This window comes from Gamsiella multidivaricata, assembly GCF_025024155.1.
Source record: "Gamsiella multidivaricata strain RSA 2152 chromosome Unknown BC939scaffold_21, whole genome shotgun sequence".
Classification (NCBI taxonomy): Eukaryota; Fungi; Mortierellomycota; class Mortierellomycetes; order Mortierellales; family Mortierellaceae; genus Gamsiella; species Gamsiella multidivaricata.
Genome location: NW_026251729.1, coordinates 64,133 through 80,336, shown reverse-complemented (window position 1 = coordinate 80,336; position 16,204 = coordinate 64,133). Strand labels below are relative to the sequence as shown.

Here is a 16,204-nt window from a genome sequence, read left to right as displayed (position 1 = left end):
TACATGGCCTCATCGCGACCACCATAATAATGCAGGCAGTGAAAATAGACATGGATCAGCGCCTTTGCTTCAGCGCCTCCGATGAGCGAGATTTTCACTTGCTTGAGCAAGTGAGAGAGGACAAAGTTGCTTCGCCAACTTGCAATTCCTTAAAATTAATACTCTCACTCTTAAAGTTGGTAATTTAGCAGTTTCAGCAGCTACCCTTAGTGATTGAGATCCATCTCAGTCACCTTACTTAGTGGCCGGAGGTGCTACAAAGTTTGGCATACCGCCGCTGGTGCGGTGCAGTACGCAGTGCTGTATGTTCTCTATATATCCTATATGTCGATCTATTTGCATTTGCATGTACCGAACCTGCACGGGTGTAAAGAGTTGAGCTGAAATTTAACGCACAAGTGGCGTATACCTATCGGAGAAAAAAAAACGGCATATTGGTACCCGAGATTCGAGCCAGATGTTAGAGTTCATCATCATCAACAAACCATTAACGACTTGGCCCGATTGCCAGTAAAAAGAGATGGGTTGACTGGGTGAGATAAGACGAATATAGGATGAATGAAAGACTGGGAACGTGATTGATGTGAAGACTGCGCGGCAAGACAATGAAACGGGAACGGCGAGTGATAAAGAGGACATTCAAAGGGTTGACTGGAGCGAACGCGACAAGCTACCCTTTGTTCCCAAAATGTTTGCATAGAAACACATATCCAATTTCGCTCCTGAAGGTGAATGTGGGTAGAATGAGGCTGGAAGCCATGCACAGGGACATACGCTCCTAGAGATGGAAGAGAGGGGGAGCGTCAGAGTGGAGCTTTGGTTCCGGGGCGTGAGCCACGGGCTTTCTCTATAGTCTGAACATAGCTATCTGTACTACTGAACCGGTACCATTGCAGGCAACTTTACATAAGGAGACCAGTACAAAGGGCGAGATGGACGCAAGAATGATGTTTATAGAATGTCATTAAAGCATCACTGTGGCGCGTTATGCAAGGTAGCGCGCCGAAACCCACCCTAGGATATCGAAGAAAAGTAAAGACACGTCAAAGAGGATACAATTCTATGAACCGGACCAACAATGGCTAGCGAGACGCGTGAGACTGATGAGATAAAATGCGAGCTAGGCGTATTAAAAGAACAGAAGTACATGGGTCGTACGCGTGAGGAGTCAGAAGGCATAAGGGCGAAACCACCGAAGACGGGTCGCCGAGCCAATTCTCAAAAAAAAAAAAAAAAAGATTCCCTTATACTGCAAACATCGCGTCTCTGCCGGAGGAGGGATAGCGGCATGCAGTATATGAGTATGAGGGGTGGCAGTTTGTTTACAAGGGTTCGTTGTGTGGTTGCCCACCAGAACCTTGTTGGCATATATTCTTTTTTCATAGATTGAGTTCTTCTTGTACAGTTTTTTTGCACCACTCAATCGACCTCGTTTTAGGCTGGTTTTAATCAGGGATCACCTCAAAAGAAACCGAGGAAGACGACGACTACGGCATTATTATAACATAAGAAAGGGCGTGCGAACGGCAGGTTGGGAGATTGTCAGTTACTGGCCAAATGCACCCAATGCCTGGAAAAATATTTAACTCCTGGCGCAGAGCGCTGAGTCAACTCTCGACAAGAGAGTTTTTCCCAAAAAAACCAAAAAAAAAACCCCGAATCTCAGCTGGCTGCTGGCTACGAGGACGCAGCAGCAACAGCAGCAGCAGCAGCGGTATAAAATCCCCCTCATTGGTTCCCATACAAACGAATACTCCCCATCTCACACTTCGCTTTCTTATTTTCAAGCTGCTCGTGGACGTCGTTCCTCCTTTCTTCTCTATCGCGTTTCCTGCCTCCTTCACACACGCTCAAGCACGACAATAGAACCTGTCAAGCACAGCATCGCTGTTCCGTTCTATACTGATCCTGGATCGCAACCCTGTCTTCCGCGCATCTGGACCCTGCAAGGCGCACTAGCACGTTTTCGGAGTACCCTCTGATCCCTGTTCACACTAGCGCCGACAGCAAGAAATAAGGTCTTAGGATACAAGCATCCCTGCTGCAGCTATTAGGAACGCCACAATGTCTGACACCCCCGTCATCACAACCACCGTTGCCACGCCCTCGGCATACACCAACACTCAGGATACCGCATATTTTTACACAGCTGCTCCAACGGTCAATACTGGCCGTGATGACAAAGGGGAGCAATACCACGAAGATTCTCAGTGCGCCACACGGGACTCTCTCGACTCTCTCCCAGACGAACGGTTGCAGCCAGGACAGCGCCGAGCAATTGATTCACAGGACATAAGCCAGGATGCGCTCGCCACGACCAGCCTTGGCCTTGCGTTCTCGGACCCCATGCTGGCGATCACACAGCTACCAAATGCTGGCAGAAGATCCTCCATCGCCTCGTCCCTTCACTCTAATTTGACAGCAACGTCGTCCATGAGGCGGCAGCGTCTCTACCAAACACAGTACCCGCTCAACGAAAAGAAAGAATCACTACATGATTATGATTCATGGAGGAGCCAGGAAGGTGGCCATGCGACTGTGGGTGAGGATGGAGTTCCAGTAGAGAGAAATCTTGAGGCGTTCATCAACCCAGAGCTGGCTGAGGTCGACGACGGCTCCCCACCCATGGACACTTCCTGGTACGGCTACGTGATCGTCGTGTGTTCTTTTATCATCTACTTCATCGTCTTCGGAACCGAGCACACATTCGGTGTCTATCAGGAGTTCTATTCTTCTCCTTCAGCTGAGCCATTCCTGCGCAACACCTCTCCACAGGACATTGCCATGATCGGAACCTTGGCTACAACATTCACGTATCTGCTTGGAGCATTCAGTGGCCGATTCGCTGACCGCGCCGGATACAGGATTTCTGCAGTCTTGGGAGCCGTCATCATGGGAGCCGGACTGATCGGTGCCAGTTTTGCAAATAGTCTGCCGGGATTGTACGTCAGTCAGGGTGTTGTGCTGGGAGTGGGCTCGAGTCTTGTGTACTTGCCTGCAGTGTCGTGCCCCGCCCATTGGTTCGAGAGATACCGTTCGATTGCTATCGGAATCGTGGTCTGTGGATCCGGCCTCGGAGGATTGGTGCTGGGTCCAGTTACGGAGCATTTGATCGCCCACGTTGGTGTTCAGTGGACACTCAGGATCCAGGGACTCTTGTGCCTGATCGGCATCGGTGGATCGGGTATGATGCTCAAGACCAGGGTCAAGAAGGTTCCCGGGCAGTCCAAGAGGATGCCCATGGATTTCACTATTTGCAAAGAGACGCCATTCGTCACGTTGACGGTTGCCAACTTTTTGACCTCGCTCGGATACATGATTCCCTTTTTTTTCATCTCTGGTAAGTCTATAGTCTGCTATACTTTCTAGCTATCGGATCCCTTCCCATCTCTTGACATTAGCCCCTGACCTTGCAACCATTAATTTTGCATATAGTATTTGCGGTCGACCATGGTCAAACAGCCTCGACTGGCGCCATTTTGATCGGTATTCTCAACGGTGCGTCTCTTTTGGGCCGTCTTTCGCTCGGCTTTATCACCGATCGCGTCGGTCGCATCAACATGCTCTTCATCTGTGCTCTTATCAGCGGCCTGAGTATTCTCTGCATCTGGTCTGTCGCATCCACAATCAAGATCCTGCTGGTGTTCGTCATTATCTACGGCTTTACCTGCGGAGGTTACTTTAGTGTCATTCCCTCGGTCATTGCTGACATTTACGGCCTCGATCGCTTGACAACGGTTACTGGCCTGCTGTACGGCAGCATTGGTTTTGGCTACTTGATTGGAAGCCCCGTTTCAGGTGTGCTGCTTGACATCACCAAGCCTAATACGAGCTACATTTACGTAGTCATCTTCTCGGGCACTACCATGACTTTGTCCAGTTTCGCGGTATTTTACCTAAAATACTGGCGCTCTAATGGCCGCTGGTGGATTCACGGTTAACGCATTATGGTTTTTAGTTTTTTCCGCATTTAGTTTATCCCTTCTCACATCTCGCCACTATTTTATTCATTGCACTTGTACATAGTCTACAGACGTCAAAAAAATAATTTTTACTTTGAAGTGGCATTTGCGCCGATATCTGTTCATTTGTTCTGTTTGTTTGTTTGCTTGTTTGTACGTTCGTAAAGAGCCTTTAACGGCATGTAGGACAGCAAAAGTATGTTATCCAGTCTTGTGCGCATGGACAGGGCACAAAGCTATGTTCTTCCGGAGCTCCACAGGCTGAGGAAAGACAGCGCATGTAGAGGGCTGTAGAGGGCGGTAGGGGGGCTCATACGTCGCGGTCCTCTGCTCCATAGGCGCTCGCTGTATAGACTACATACCCTCGAAGTTGTGCCTGTTAAAAGATGACAAAGTTTTTTAATTGAGCAGCAACGGGTTGTACTTTGTGGTGTGTGTGTCTTCTTGATTGCTCTCAAAACTTAGGAAGGCATAAAGGAAAAAAAGGAAGAGCATTAACACGCTCCACTTGCCTCTTCGTCCACGGCAATTGAGCCCTGCCTTCGTCCGCCTGTCAATATTACCCGTTCGCCCCACGCCCGTTTTTCTACTTTTCTTCTTTTCTTTCCTTAGTTTACACTCCCCCTCCACACGCACCCCCACGCACCCAACATACGCCTGTTGATCCCCTCCTGCTACTACCAAATCCGCCTTTACCTTCCGACTCCTTATTTTACAGCCAACACACCACCATGTCTATCACAAAGTCCACCATGATGATCGCCATCTTTGGCCTGTTCCTCTGCCTGACCTCGACCGTTGCTGCGGCCGATCTCTACAACCCTGGCAAGCCTCTCAACTGCACAACTTGGGCTGACAACTGCAAGGCATTGACTTTGGCTACCTATGGCAACGGAAAGAAGTAAAGCGTCATCCCTAACGATCAGTGTCTCCGGTGGAATCTCTTTCCCTCTCCTCCTCCCCCCTCCCCCCTCCCTTTCTGAGTGTGCTCTGACAGAAGGAGAGCTAATCCGTTGATCCTCTTATTTCTTTCTCGCTTTCTATAGTGAAACGTACACTGGTCCTTCGTCACAGTGCAATGTCACGAATCTCTCTGGTGGTATGTGTTTCTATGAAGGTCGAATTCAGTTTTGAGTGTGAAGTATCTATTTCAGGAACAAGCGCAACTCAGGGCACACAGCTTTACTAGCTCCAAATTATCATATGAAATGTGGAGAAGCCGAACGCCCTTGTAGACCGCAAAACAAAACATACAGACACGGAATATCACCTGAGGTCGAAAATCTTGAGTTCGCTCAATTCGCACCCCTCACTGGCCTTGACAGCTTATTTTACACTAGCTTCAAGAGGGGCTCACTAATCCTGTTTGTTCGACAGAACCCTCCCCTAACGCGTATCGGTTTGGAAATACCTATGATTCTACATAGCTCAACCATTGTGCGGTGAGAATGTCATTTGCTTGGCCACTTTCCTCATCAAAGCTGGCACCGTGACTACGACTACTACGACTGCTGCGACACCTGCGCCCACTGGCACCAACAGTACCTCGGGCGGAAACACCACCGTTACCACCCCTGGACCCTCGAGCATGTACACCGTCGGCTCTGTTGACATGACCAGCCAGCTGCTGAGCATGTACGATACCTTGAAGTGCTCTGCTGCGTTTGTTCAGGCTGCTACGTCGGTCACTGCTTTGCTTATTGTCGCGTCGATCGTCTCTCTCATGAGCAACATGCTCTAAAAAAATATGGAGCAAACGCACAAGACCGACTCATAATTTCATTCCTTCTCCCCCCCCCCCCTCGATACTGAAGATATGCCGAGCCATGCTATTTCGCAGCTGCAGAATCGTTTAATAAACGTAGCAAAAAAAAAAAAAAGAGTAACGGAGTGGAGAATATCCTTTCTTTTTTGCATTGAAATAAACAGGATGATTAGGACGACAATAGATTTTTAATTCGTGCATTTACTTGACTGCCTCCCTTTTCATCACAACTTCGCAAGCAAACCGACTTCTTCCTCCTCCTCGCCTTCGTTTCTATCAGCCATGACGCTTCCTCTGGAGGTGCAAGGACAGATTATCGGGATGCACAAAGCCCAGAAAAAGGCGGGTGCGATCTCGGCGGAGCTCAACGTGAGTGAACGAACGGTCCGGTCGGTCATCAAGAGATACAACGAACGAGGCACTTTGGAGACAAAGAAATCGCCTGGGCGGCCGCGAAAAATAAACCAACGCGATGAACGGGTCATTACCAACATTATCCGCAAGGATCCCAAAGTCAGCCTCGGCGATATCGCGAAGCAACTGCCGATTGATGTTACGACCCAAACCGTTCGAAGGACCATCAGAAAGAAGGAGCTGAGAAAACCTGCAAATAGCCACACCCAATGAGAACCGTTCGTAATCGATACGTAAAGAAAAATTCTCCACCAGGCTCCTTGAAGGGGAGTGATGGTGATGTTCAAACAGCATTCATTCCTCAATCGATCGAAGCCAGAAGAGAAACTCGGATTCTGTGAAGTCGCGTTGAACTCTCAGCGCATAGTGCACACTACAAAATGAAAATTATATAAAATACGTCCAGTGCCTCGGACGCTCCAGGACTTTCCCCCTGCCGCCTTTACTCCAACCATGCGTGAAGACAATGCGAGAGGTCACTGCTGCTGATTTACTTCCATTCTCTCCGGACTATGATCCGCTTGTCATTGTCAAGCCCTACGACTTTGGAGATCGTTATGACAGTTCAGGGAAGCCTGTCATCAAGTGCGACATGACCACGGAGCGATTCGTCGCCTTTTGGGCACAGGAACGACAGGCCTTTGACTGGAGGCTGGCGCCGGAGGGTGGGTCGAGTGGGTTCATCAAGAATGCTACGGAAGACAAGGATGCGCTGGTACCTAACCCAAAACCTGTCACCACTCGTTTTCCGCCCAACTCTGGGTTTTCGGCAACAGGACGCAGAGGAAGACCGAAGCTGTTTGCTTGGTCAATGAGATATGTGTGCGCAAGGTCGAAGAAGCCACCAAAATATAAACGGATGGGTCCTGACAAGGAAGGGGAGGATACTGGCATCGAGGGGGAGGATCCCAGCAGTGCAGGAGATGATCTCAATAAAGAAGCAAGGGGTCTTAGCAAGCCAGGAGAAGCCCCCGGCAATGACGACGAGACCCTCAGTAAAGAAGGACGTGGAGGCAGAAAGAAGAGGGACCGGGAATACTTGCCATGCGGTTGCAAGGCATTCCTCCGTGCGCAAAAACTGCTGAACAAGGACATTGTCAGCATTACCTATCATTGGCACCACAACCATCCGACAACCACACGATCGAATGCAAAACTCCCAGTAACGGCGAATAATCGATGCTGGATTGACCGACAGGTTGCGAGCGGCAGAGACTGGAAGGCTATCCGTGCTATTCTCCATCCAACGCCCGAGCAGAAGACACTGGTAAGCTGCATATGCAATGGTTCTCATCTTTTTTTTTTTTTTTACTACAGTTGAGGTGAAATTGACATTATATGTTCTCTTCAATATAGATTGAGGAAGGCAAGATCGAGGCCCCTCCTGGACTAAACATCAAGTATTCGGATGTGCATGGAACGCTCTATCGCCGTGCCAAGTCTAGTGGTAACAGCGGCACTGGCAGGCAAAAATCATCACATCCGAATGGCGTGCAGCCAACAGCGGATCAGGTCCAGAATCAATTACATCTCTTATCGTCAGTTGCGGACTTGCAAGCAAAGGGGGACGAGACCGTACGTGAGCAGGGCGACCCATTGGATCAGGTGTAAATCATTGCTGAATAGTTAAAGCTAATTTGAGGGTGCGGACAAAAATAAATGATAAAAGTTCATACATCCCGAAAGTGCCTGTCGCGCGATGCTGGATGAAATCCTCTTGGTCAACAGTGGATATATAGAGCTGCGTTTGTGCTGCGGCCAGGGAAAGTGCCCAAAGCCCAAAGATGAGGCTGTGCCATGACGAGAGAGACAGGAAGCTCGTGTTTGTTGGATTGAGAGCAGCAAAGGAGAAAAGAAGGTCCTTGTCCTTAAAAGGATGACTTCTGCGCATGCAGGCCGAAGGAGGTGGGATAGATGTGTGGATAGAACAAAAAATAACGCACATCTGGCAGGAGCCCAAGTGAAAGAGGAGAGTCCAAATGGGTTTTTTCTTATCCCAAAATTGGTTCTTCAGGACGAAATAGTCTATCAGAAACAGAGACCAATAAGGGCTGTGTGAAATCCAGACACCGCCATCAAGGGTCCTGAGTGTGTACAGAGCCGGTGTTGCAACTCTGTCGTTGCCCCTGAAGTAACCCGCACTGCTGTGCTCACATCCCATGCGAATACAACCATGCATCGAACGCATTGCATACAGGTTTTCATCCCCAGGAAGGAATGAAATGAAAGAGTTCGCATGGAGAAAATTGTTCCGAGAGAACCATGACGAAAGTTGAGGAAATGGCAAAGTCGCAAACAATGACGATGGTTGCACCTCAATTGAGCTTTTTACCTCGGAATTGGCCTCCCGCAGGTGCGATTTTTCGGTAATGTTTGGACAAAAATACACTGCACCCTTTCATTTTGGGTACATGCTCCGCAGGGATGGATACACAACCTTTTGGAGAGGCCTGTATACGTTTTCATTGGTGCCGAATACAGGGTAACAGAGGCCTCCCCCTGCCTAACGGTTCAAAATGGAGTCTTTGCTTGTTGGGTCGGATTGGGTAACTGTTGGTGCTCACAACAAAGTGAGGTGAGGCACCAAAATAAAAAGAAAGGTACGGGGCCTCATTTCCCATCTTTTTCTCTCCTCTTTATTTCTTTTCATAACAGCACTCCACAAGCTACATCCTCGTTGCCACCAGCTTACTTGCGTGCCTGCCTAACCAATACAGAAAGTTTTATCCATCCGAATCGACCAACCTCTGAATGACAGACAATCCTCCTATCGACCAGCCCGAACACGAACGTTTAGGGAACCAACACCCATCTCAGCAAGAATACGACTCTCAGGAGCAACACCAGCATCGGTATGAGGATCCCTCGCTTACCAGTACCCAGAGCACTGATGCCAGTCTGAACACCGTGCTGGCTGCACCAACTACGGCCTCCACTGCCAGCCCCACCACCCCTGCCAACAGGAACAACCTTTCGTTTGCCCCTGCGGACACCATGCATGATATTGGCAGCAATCACACTGCCGACAGCACCGCTGCCAACGTCCCCACAACTTTGACCAGCATCAACCCCTCGACTGCCGAGGGCTACTCGATTTATTCCAATATCAAGGATGGCAAGGTACGCTTCCTGACAGAAAGCCATTACCTTTGTGGAGAGGATGAGACCCAAGTGATGATTCAGCATCAAGGCTCCTTGATGGGAATGCAAATGAGAGACCCCTGAGTAGCTGACCTTGCCCTTTCACTTCATTCACTTGACAAATATGGAAACATGGTGTCTGACCCGCATCCCTTTCGACCATTTAAAATAATGCCCCGTCTCGAAATGATCGTCCTTGGTCTTATGTCATCCTGTCATCCTCATCCTTCTGGACTCCCGCTGGACCCGACTCACCCTTTAGGCCAGTATTGAGCACCAGATTGAAATCAATGGTATGTATTTTTTTTTTTTGCGCCCGCAGAACTCCTCCTCCATAACGTCAAATGAGGAGAAGGTAGTATATGGTTCCAAGGGGTGGTCTTTGGGCTTTTTGTTCTAAAAATCACGCTCGCTTCGGTCTCTTTACTGCTCAAAAACGGCACTGTTCACGATCATGTCTTTGTCTTATTAACCTTGTCCGCATCCTTCTGAATCATGCGTTACCTCCAATGAATAGTTGTTGATCTGTTCGATGTCCAGAGCAACAAGGAGATCTCGTTGGAGGAAGTAATGGATGGCCTCCGCTATGTGATGGAGTACCGTATCAAGGGCGGACGATTCCCTAGTCTCGACTACGATATCATGAAGCGTCTTGCTGACGGTCTGCTGCAGAACATGGGCGCTGTCGATAAAAAGCGCAAGTTCCGTCAAAAGTTGACTGAGGAGGCCGATGTTGCCTTCCAGCTCTTTGGAGAGTTCATTCTTGAAGGTACCGTACCACCGCCGCCATCGCCGCCATTGTCACTATTTTTCTTTTTTATTTGAGGTGCTATTATCAAGTCATGTTACTCATATGAAGCAAGCCAACTTGCTCTTACTCCTGATCTGTTACAGTCAAGGAGTTCCGTCAGGCAGTCGGTGAAAAGCCAGTGTCTGATCTCCGTTACGCACTTAAGCTGGATGTCCGTTGCGATTCAGGGGCGACTGAGCAGCAGCAAAAGGCGGCCGTGGCATTGATCGCGCTACTGACAACCATCTACCCTCAGTTCTCGGACTGGCGCGAATTGGTCAAGAGCGATGGACAGTCTGACGTCCAGAAATGCATGAAGGATCACGCAGAATACGTCAAGGCAGAGAAGATGCCCGAGATGGGCGGCGTTGTTCTCGCACCTCAAGGTACTTTACCTCACACAGATGAAAATGAAAACCGATCGAAAGGAGTTCTTTCGTTTACTAAACAATCCCATATGGACTTTGTGCTCCCAAAAAAAAAAAAAAAAAAAAAAAAAAACTAGCCCTGTGCTTCGATCGCAGGATAAAGAGATGCTTAAAGATGTTCAGGACCTCGCTGGAGACCGGTCTGCCGTCCGAGGCAATCCCTGATCTGCAGGCGCATTACGGAAAAAACATCCTTCCAGAGCCGCCTCGCACTTCGATCTTCAAGATGCTCTGGACCCAATTCACGGACTTTATGATTCTACTGCTCTTGGCGGTTACTATTCTTGAAGCTGCCACCAAGGAGTTTATCGCAATGGGTGTCCTTCTGTTTGTCGTCATCCTCAATGCCATCATCGGATTCACTCAGGAATACAAGGCTGGAAAGGCTCTGGATGCTCTGTCTAAACTATCGGTTCCCAAGGCCCAGGTTCTCCGCGACGGAAAGACGTTCATGATTAACTCGGAAGAGCTTGTCCCTGGTGACATCGTTATTTTGGAGGAGGGAGAATCGGTACCAGCGGATTTGCGTTTGGCCGAGGTTTCTCAGCTGGAGGTTATTGAGTCCATCTTGACCGGAGAGTCTGTTGCCGTCAACAAGGATCCCAAGGAGATCAAGACCCTTACTCGCAAGCTCCCTCTTGGCGACTGTAAGGGAAACGCATTCATGTCGACGGTTGTTGCCAAGGGTCGTGGAAAGGGTATTGTCGTCCGCACTGGACGATTGACAGAAATGGGCAAGATTAGTGCCGCCATCGCTGGTGCACCAAAGACTCTGACCCCGGTTCAGCGCAAGCTAGCCTTGCTTGGAAAGTTGTTGGTCGTTTTCGCTATCGTTCTGTGCGCTATCATGGCTGGCGTCAAGATTGCCTATAAGAACCCCGTGAAAGAATCATTGGAAATCGCCATTAGGTATGTCTTTCGATGGCTACGGTTCTACGGCATGCGGGCGCATCAACCTATTCCGTCAACTCTATGCTCATACAATCTTCTCTGTCGCTTTTATTATACAGTTTGGCTGTCTCGGTCATCCCCGAGGGTCTAGTCGCCGTCACCACTGTCACTATGGCCTTGGGAGTCCGTCGTATGGCTGCCCGGAAAACAATCGTCCGCACGCTCCCTGCTGTCGAAACCCTCGGAAGCGTCACTTTCATTTGCTCAGACAAAACAGGAACTCTGACTGAAGGCAAGATGGGTGCGGCTGAACTCTGGACAAGTGAGGGTGTCACCTATGGCTTCACCGAGAGCACAAGTCTGGACCCCAACAAGGGCGATGTCACTCTCAAGTCCGCCTCGGGTGAAGAACCCATGGTTATGAGCAAGACTCTCAATGATGTCCCCGCTCAGATGTTGGTCTCGCTCATGGTTTCGTCTCTCTGCAACAACTCGTCCGTCGTGCAGAAGGAAAAGGATGAGGTCGAAGAGGTCCCAGCGACAACTGTTCCTATTGACACAGCATATGATAAGACCGCGGAGGAAACATCGACGAACCTTGAATGGAAGGGAATTGGTGACCCTACCGAGGTCGCATTGGTGGTCGCTGCCCAGAAGGCAGGTTTCCCTAAGACAATCTTCCAGGAGCTCGGCTACACTCGCATTTACGAGCAAGCCTTTGACAGTGAACGCAAAGTCATGAGTGTCGTCTACAAGGCTCCGCTCGACAGCGCCAATGCTGGCGGTGATCATTACGAATTCGTGCTGGCTAAGGGTGCGCCCGAGGAGATCCTTAACCGCTGTGTTGGCTATCTTCCGCCTTTGGCACAGGGTTCGGTGTCGTCGCCATTGGATATCCTGAAGCCAAGCGAGCAGGAGCATTCAGCGCCCGTTACCGAGGACTTTTACGATCAGGTTTCGGAGGCGTCGGGAAGAATGGCGGATGGAGGTCTTCGTGTGCTAGGCTTGGCTTTCAAGAAGGTCAAGGTGAACGGTGGTGGGGCTGTGGAGTCGAAGGTCGGCGATGGACTGGACCATATCGACAAGATCAAGGATGAGAAGGAAGTCCCTGCGTCCACTTTGAAGCCCACTAAGCTCGATCTCATGACTGCCGCTAATACCAACCAAGCCGACGACGATGATGATGATGAGGAAATTCCTCCAGGCTACGCTGAGAGTGATCTCGTCTTCCTTGGTCTCATCGGTTTGATCGATCCCGCTCGTGAGGGTGTTCAGGAGAGTGTCCGTATTTGCAAGGAGGCTGGAATCAGTGTCGTTATGATTACTGGTGACCATATCAAGACCGCCAGCGCCATTGCTAGGGAACTTGGAATCTTGGAAGAGAATGGTCGCGCTATCAAGGGTGAAGAACTGGATCTTTTGTCTGAGCAGGCCATTGCGGAGCTGAAACCGTTCCCCAATGTCTTTGCGCGTGTGTCCCCCGACAACAAGTTGAAGCTGGTGAAGGCGTTGCAGAGTCGTGGTGAGTCTGTCGCCATGACAGGCGACGGTGTCAACGGTAAGGCATACCGTACTTTTTTCTTCTTAACCTTATATTGACTACGTGGTTTAACGCAAGACGAAGTGACTGACATTTTAATGACTATTCTTTTCTCTTTGACAGATGCACCGGCTATCAAGGCTGCGAACGTTGGTGTCGCTATGGGTATCGCAGGAACGGAAATTACGAAGCAGGCTGCTGATATTGTTCTCGCCAACGACAACTTCAATACGATTGTGGAGGCTGTTGAGGAGGGTAGACGTGTTTTTGACAACATTCTCAAGTTCATTGTCTACCTGCTGAGCTGTAACTGTGCAGAGATCTTCCTGTTCTTGCTCTGTGCCATTGTGAACGTTGAACTTCCTTTCACAGTTGTGATGGTCCTTTGGGCTAACATTATCGGTAAGCGCCTTATCAAGCAGCGAATGTGTTTTTCGATGCGGAACAAACTATCAGTTGAAAATGGACAACGTTACTTACAGGCCCACTTCTCTTTGATTTGCTTTTATGTAGCCGATGTTCCGCCTGCCATGGCTTTGGGTACCGAGCCTGCTGAGCCAGGTCTGATGAACCGGAGACCACGATCCCCCAAGCGCGGAATCCTGACCAAGACCTCTATTGGCGTGATTCTCTTCCAATCGATGGTCATGACCCTCTTGACCTTTGGCGTTTACATGATGAACGACCGATCGGATCCTGAAAAGGAGCGCCACGCCCAGGTCGAGTCCTTCAGTGTCCTGACGACCCTTCAATTGCTCCAAGGTTTCCTCTCAAGGACCATGAGGACGTCTGTGTTCAGGGTCAACTTTATGAGCAACCGCTGGATGATTTTCGGTGTACTTCTCAGCTTCGTGCTGATGATCATCGGTGTCTACGTCCCCGGTTTTAACCACGTCTTGGATCTGCAGCCGATCAACGCACTTTCTTGGGCCAAGATTGCAGTCTGCTGCGTGATCTTGGTAGTCTTGAGCGAGCTTGAGAAGCTGCTCCTTCGTATCACCAACTGGACCATCTAAACACTCACTAGTTCGAAGCGCTATCGCTTTATCATATTCCACTTCTCTCAACACATTCCGCTCCTCTCAACACATTCCACTCTTCTCAACACATTCCACTCTTCTCAACACATTCCACTCCTCTCAACACATTCCACTCCTCTCAACGCTTTCATATTTATACTATTATACTGTCTATGCTTTGCTTTAATACCATGCAACTTATAATACATTTAGCGCCCTACATTGCTCATTGAGCATCTGTACAGAATAAATAACTCCCTCCCTCCTGCCCCTAGATACCCGAAAGGGTCTGATAGTGATATGGCTGAAATCGCTATTGAATATCTCTCATTCATTGCAGGCTGCTTGTTCTTGAATTTTTTAATGGTCTAATACCACTGCGAGTGGTATATAAGTCTTAATTCTCCTGCTGCATGATAATTGGGGGCAATTGCTCAGGACCTTCTTTCGGCTCGTCTTGCATGCCAGCAGGTTCAGGTTGTGACGGAGATGGTCTTATCACTGTTGTTGTTGCTGTTGCTGTTGTTGTTGCTGTTGTTGTTGTTGTTGTTGTTGTTGTTGTTGTTGGCTGATCCAGTATCCGGGCGTCAAGCACATCATCATCCGTGGTCGAGAGCAGGACCGACTGCGACCAGTCATCATGTGAAGAATCCTGGAACTGCCTGTCGAGCGTAAAGAGTGTCTCCAGCATGACCTGTCTCTCCGCATGGACTTTTGGCGGGGTCACATCCTTAAGACTCTTGGACCTCACATAGTCAAAGATCAGAAAATTGAGTGCGCCTCCTGGAATGGCGCGGATGGCTCGTGCTTTGGTGCCTGAGAAGAATGCCATGGGACCTTCCTTTTTGAGGATGTCCTTGAACACATCCTTCCATCTGAGCGAGGGTAGTGGTAATTTGATCCCGGAGGCGTTTGTCGGCTGAAGTCGTTGTTCTGTCTGGATCCGTGTCTTGACCATGTCGAAGGGTGAGGACGCCAGCACGCCTGCGACTGAGGCCATGCTCCCGGCCAAAGACGAGATTAAGAACTGGTGAGACCTGAGTGGTGGGAATGGATTGGGGTTCGGGGTTCGTGCGGCTTGGATTTCTCGGATGTAGTCAATCCAGTCCTTGATCCAGTAGCGCGAGATCTCGTACGCGGGGAAGTAGGCCGCGAAGAAGGGTCCTGTGGAGAGTAATGTAGCAAAGTATCCCCGGAACAGGAAGCGAAAGCCCTCCTGTTTGAATTGAGCACGTAGGGATTCGGAGATATTCATGGGTCTGAGCTGCTCCAGGGGTTCTGTGGAGCCGGTGACATAGAGTGGAATGTTTGAAGCATTGGGCAGGGTCCCTGCCTTGGCGATGGTGATCTGTTGTGAGATCTACGGATAGAAAAAAAAATGAGAGAGGGATCGCTGAGCACATGCAAACTCAATTTCCTGCTTCTCGGGCTTATTTTGGATAGCGATGACCGCACGATGACCACGACTCCAATTGGCGCTCTGGAGGGATGCTGGGCCAGTCTGGCTCCTCGTAGATAAAGTCCTCCCCCTCATGGTGTAGATCCTTTACATCACCGAAGAAACCTACCATATCGAATGGCACGATAAAGAACGTTGTGACGATGGCCGAGAAAGTACCCAAGACGCCGCTCAGGACCTTGGAGTCCTTGAGGATTGGATACCCAAAGTACTTGTTCTCCCTGACCTTTTGTGCCGCAAAGTCGTAGGTTGCGAACTGAAGGATCTTTGTTGTGGTGACTCCAGTGGTATAAATGGTCGATCCAGCAAAGAGGGCCTGGAAGCCGTTTTTCCTGTGCACATCGCGGATGACCTTGTAGACAGAGTTAGAGACAGGTCCTGAGGCCCTGCTTTGTTGGAGAAGGCGTACGGTTCGGAGAGGGTACATAAAGAGGATTGGCGGGACATTAAGAACGGTGGCATAGAAGTAGTAGCGGTGAAAGTCGATCTTGGAGTGGTCGAGGGACTCAGGGACTGGAGGCATGTTTTCAATGACAAGTTGCTTTTTTTATTGAAATTTGAGAGCAGGAAAGAGAAAGAGACGCTGGAGTGAACTCGAAGGAGGAGAAAGAGCTAGGGAAGGGAGAGTGGGGGAGGAGAGGAGAGGAATGAGAGTCAAGGTGGAGCAAATGAGGAATGAACGCAAGGCAGGAACCAAGGAAGAAGAAGGGCGCTTCAAGTCTGAACACGAAACCCAATTGACGACATCCAAAAAGGGACGTGCGGGATAAATTCAGGTACGCCTTCACACATATG

The 16,204-nt window shown here is 49.5% G+C and overlaps 6 protein-coding genes across 6 annotated transcripts; 4 read left to right on the top strand and 2 right to left on the bottom strand.

The window, feature by feature from the left end:
• Positions 1–2,625: 2,625 nt before the first annotated feature.
• BC939DRAFT_395379 (major facilitator superfamily domain-containing protein) lies at positions 2,626–3,941 on the top strand (the record flags this gene model as incomplete). Its single annotated transcript, XM_051552222.1, has 2 exons — positions 2,626–3,340; positions 3,436–3,941. 2 exons carry the CDS (start codon positions 2,626–2,628, stop codon positions 3,939–3,941), a joined length of 1,221 nt encoding a protein of 406 aa, XP_051413778.1.
• A 541-nt stretch (positions 3,942–4,482) lies between these two features.
• BC939DRAFT_446568 (uncharacterized protein) lies at positions 4,483–5,912 on the top strand. The gene is made up of 3 exons (XM_051554981.1): positions 4,483–4,863; positions 5,009–5,061; positions 5,390–5,912. The coding sequence occupies exons 1-3, from the start codon at positions 4,694–4,696 to the stop codon at positions 5,701–5,703; spliced, it is 537 nt and encodes a 178-aa protein (XP_051413777.1). The 5' UTR covers positions 4,483–4,693; the 3' UTR covers positions 5,704–5,912.
• A 7-nt stretch (positions 5,913–5,919) lies between these two features.
• On the bottom strand, positions 5,920–6,569 carry BC939DRAFT_111451 (uncharacterized protein). Its single transcript, XM_051549921.1, has one exon. The coding sequence runs from the start codon at positions 6,306–6,308 to the stop codon at positions 5,952–5,954; it is 357 nt and encodes a 118-aa protein (XP_051413776.1). The 5' UTR covers positions 6,309–6,569; the 3' UTR covers positions 5,920–5,951.
• A 38-nt stretch (positions 6,570–6,607) lies between these two features.
• On the top strand, positions 6,608–7,752 carry BC939DRAFT_501686 (uncharacterized protein; the record flags this gene model as incomplete). The annotated part of the gene is made up of 2 exons (XM_051560195.1): positions 6,608–7,408; positions 7,498–7,752. 2 exons carry the CDS (start codon positions 6,608–6,610, stop codon positions 7,750–7,752), a joined length of 1,056 nt encoding a protein of 351 aa, XP_051413775.1.
• Positions 7,753–8,650: 898 nt separating this feature from the next.
• On the top strand, positions 8,651–14,100 carry BC939DRAFT_446562 (uncharacterized protein). The gene is made up of 8 exons (XM_051554980.1): positions 8,651–9,261; positions 9,545–9,575; positions 9,800–10,051; positions 10,177–10,458; positions 10,578–11,409; positions 11,511–12,949; positions 13,055–13,333; positions 13,445–14,100. The coding sequence occupies exons 1-8, from the start codon at positions 8,893–8,895 to the stop codon at positions 13,945–13,947; spliced, it is 3,987 nt and encodes a 1,328-aa protein (XP_051413774.1). The 5' UTR covers positions 8,651–8,892; the 3' UTR covers positions 13,948–14,100.
• BC939DRAFT_446559 (mitochondrial carrier domain-containing protein) lies at positions 14,034–16,117 on the bottom strand. Its single transcript, XM_051554979.1, has 2 exons — positions 15,519–16,117; positions 14,034–15,310 (listed from the first exon to the last, which is right to left on the bottom strand). Exons 1-2 carry the CDS (start codon positions 15,930–15,932, stop codon positions 14,348–14,350), a joined length of 1,377 nt encoding a protein of 458 aa, XP_051413773.1. The 5' UTR covers positions 15,933–16,117; the 3' UTR covers positions 14,034–14,347.
• Positions 16,118–16,204: the final 87 nt, after the last annotated feature.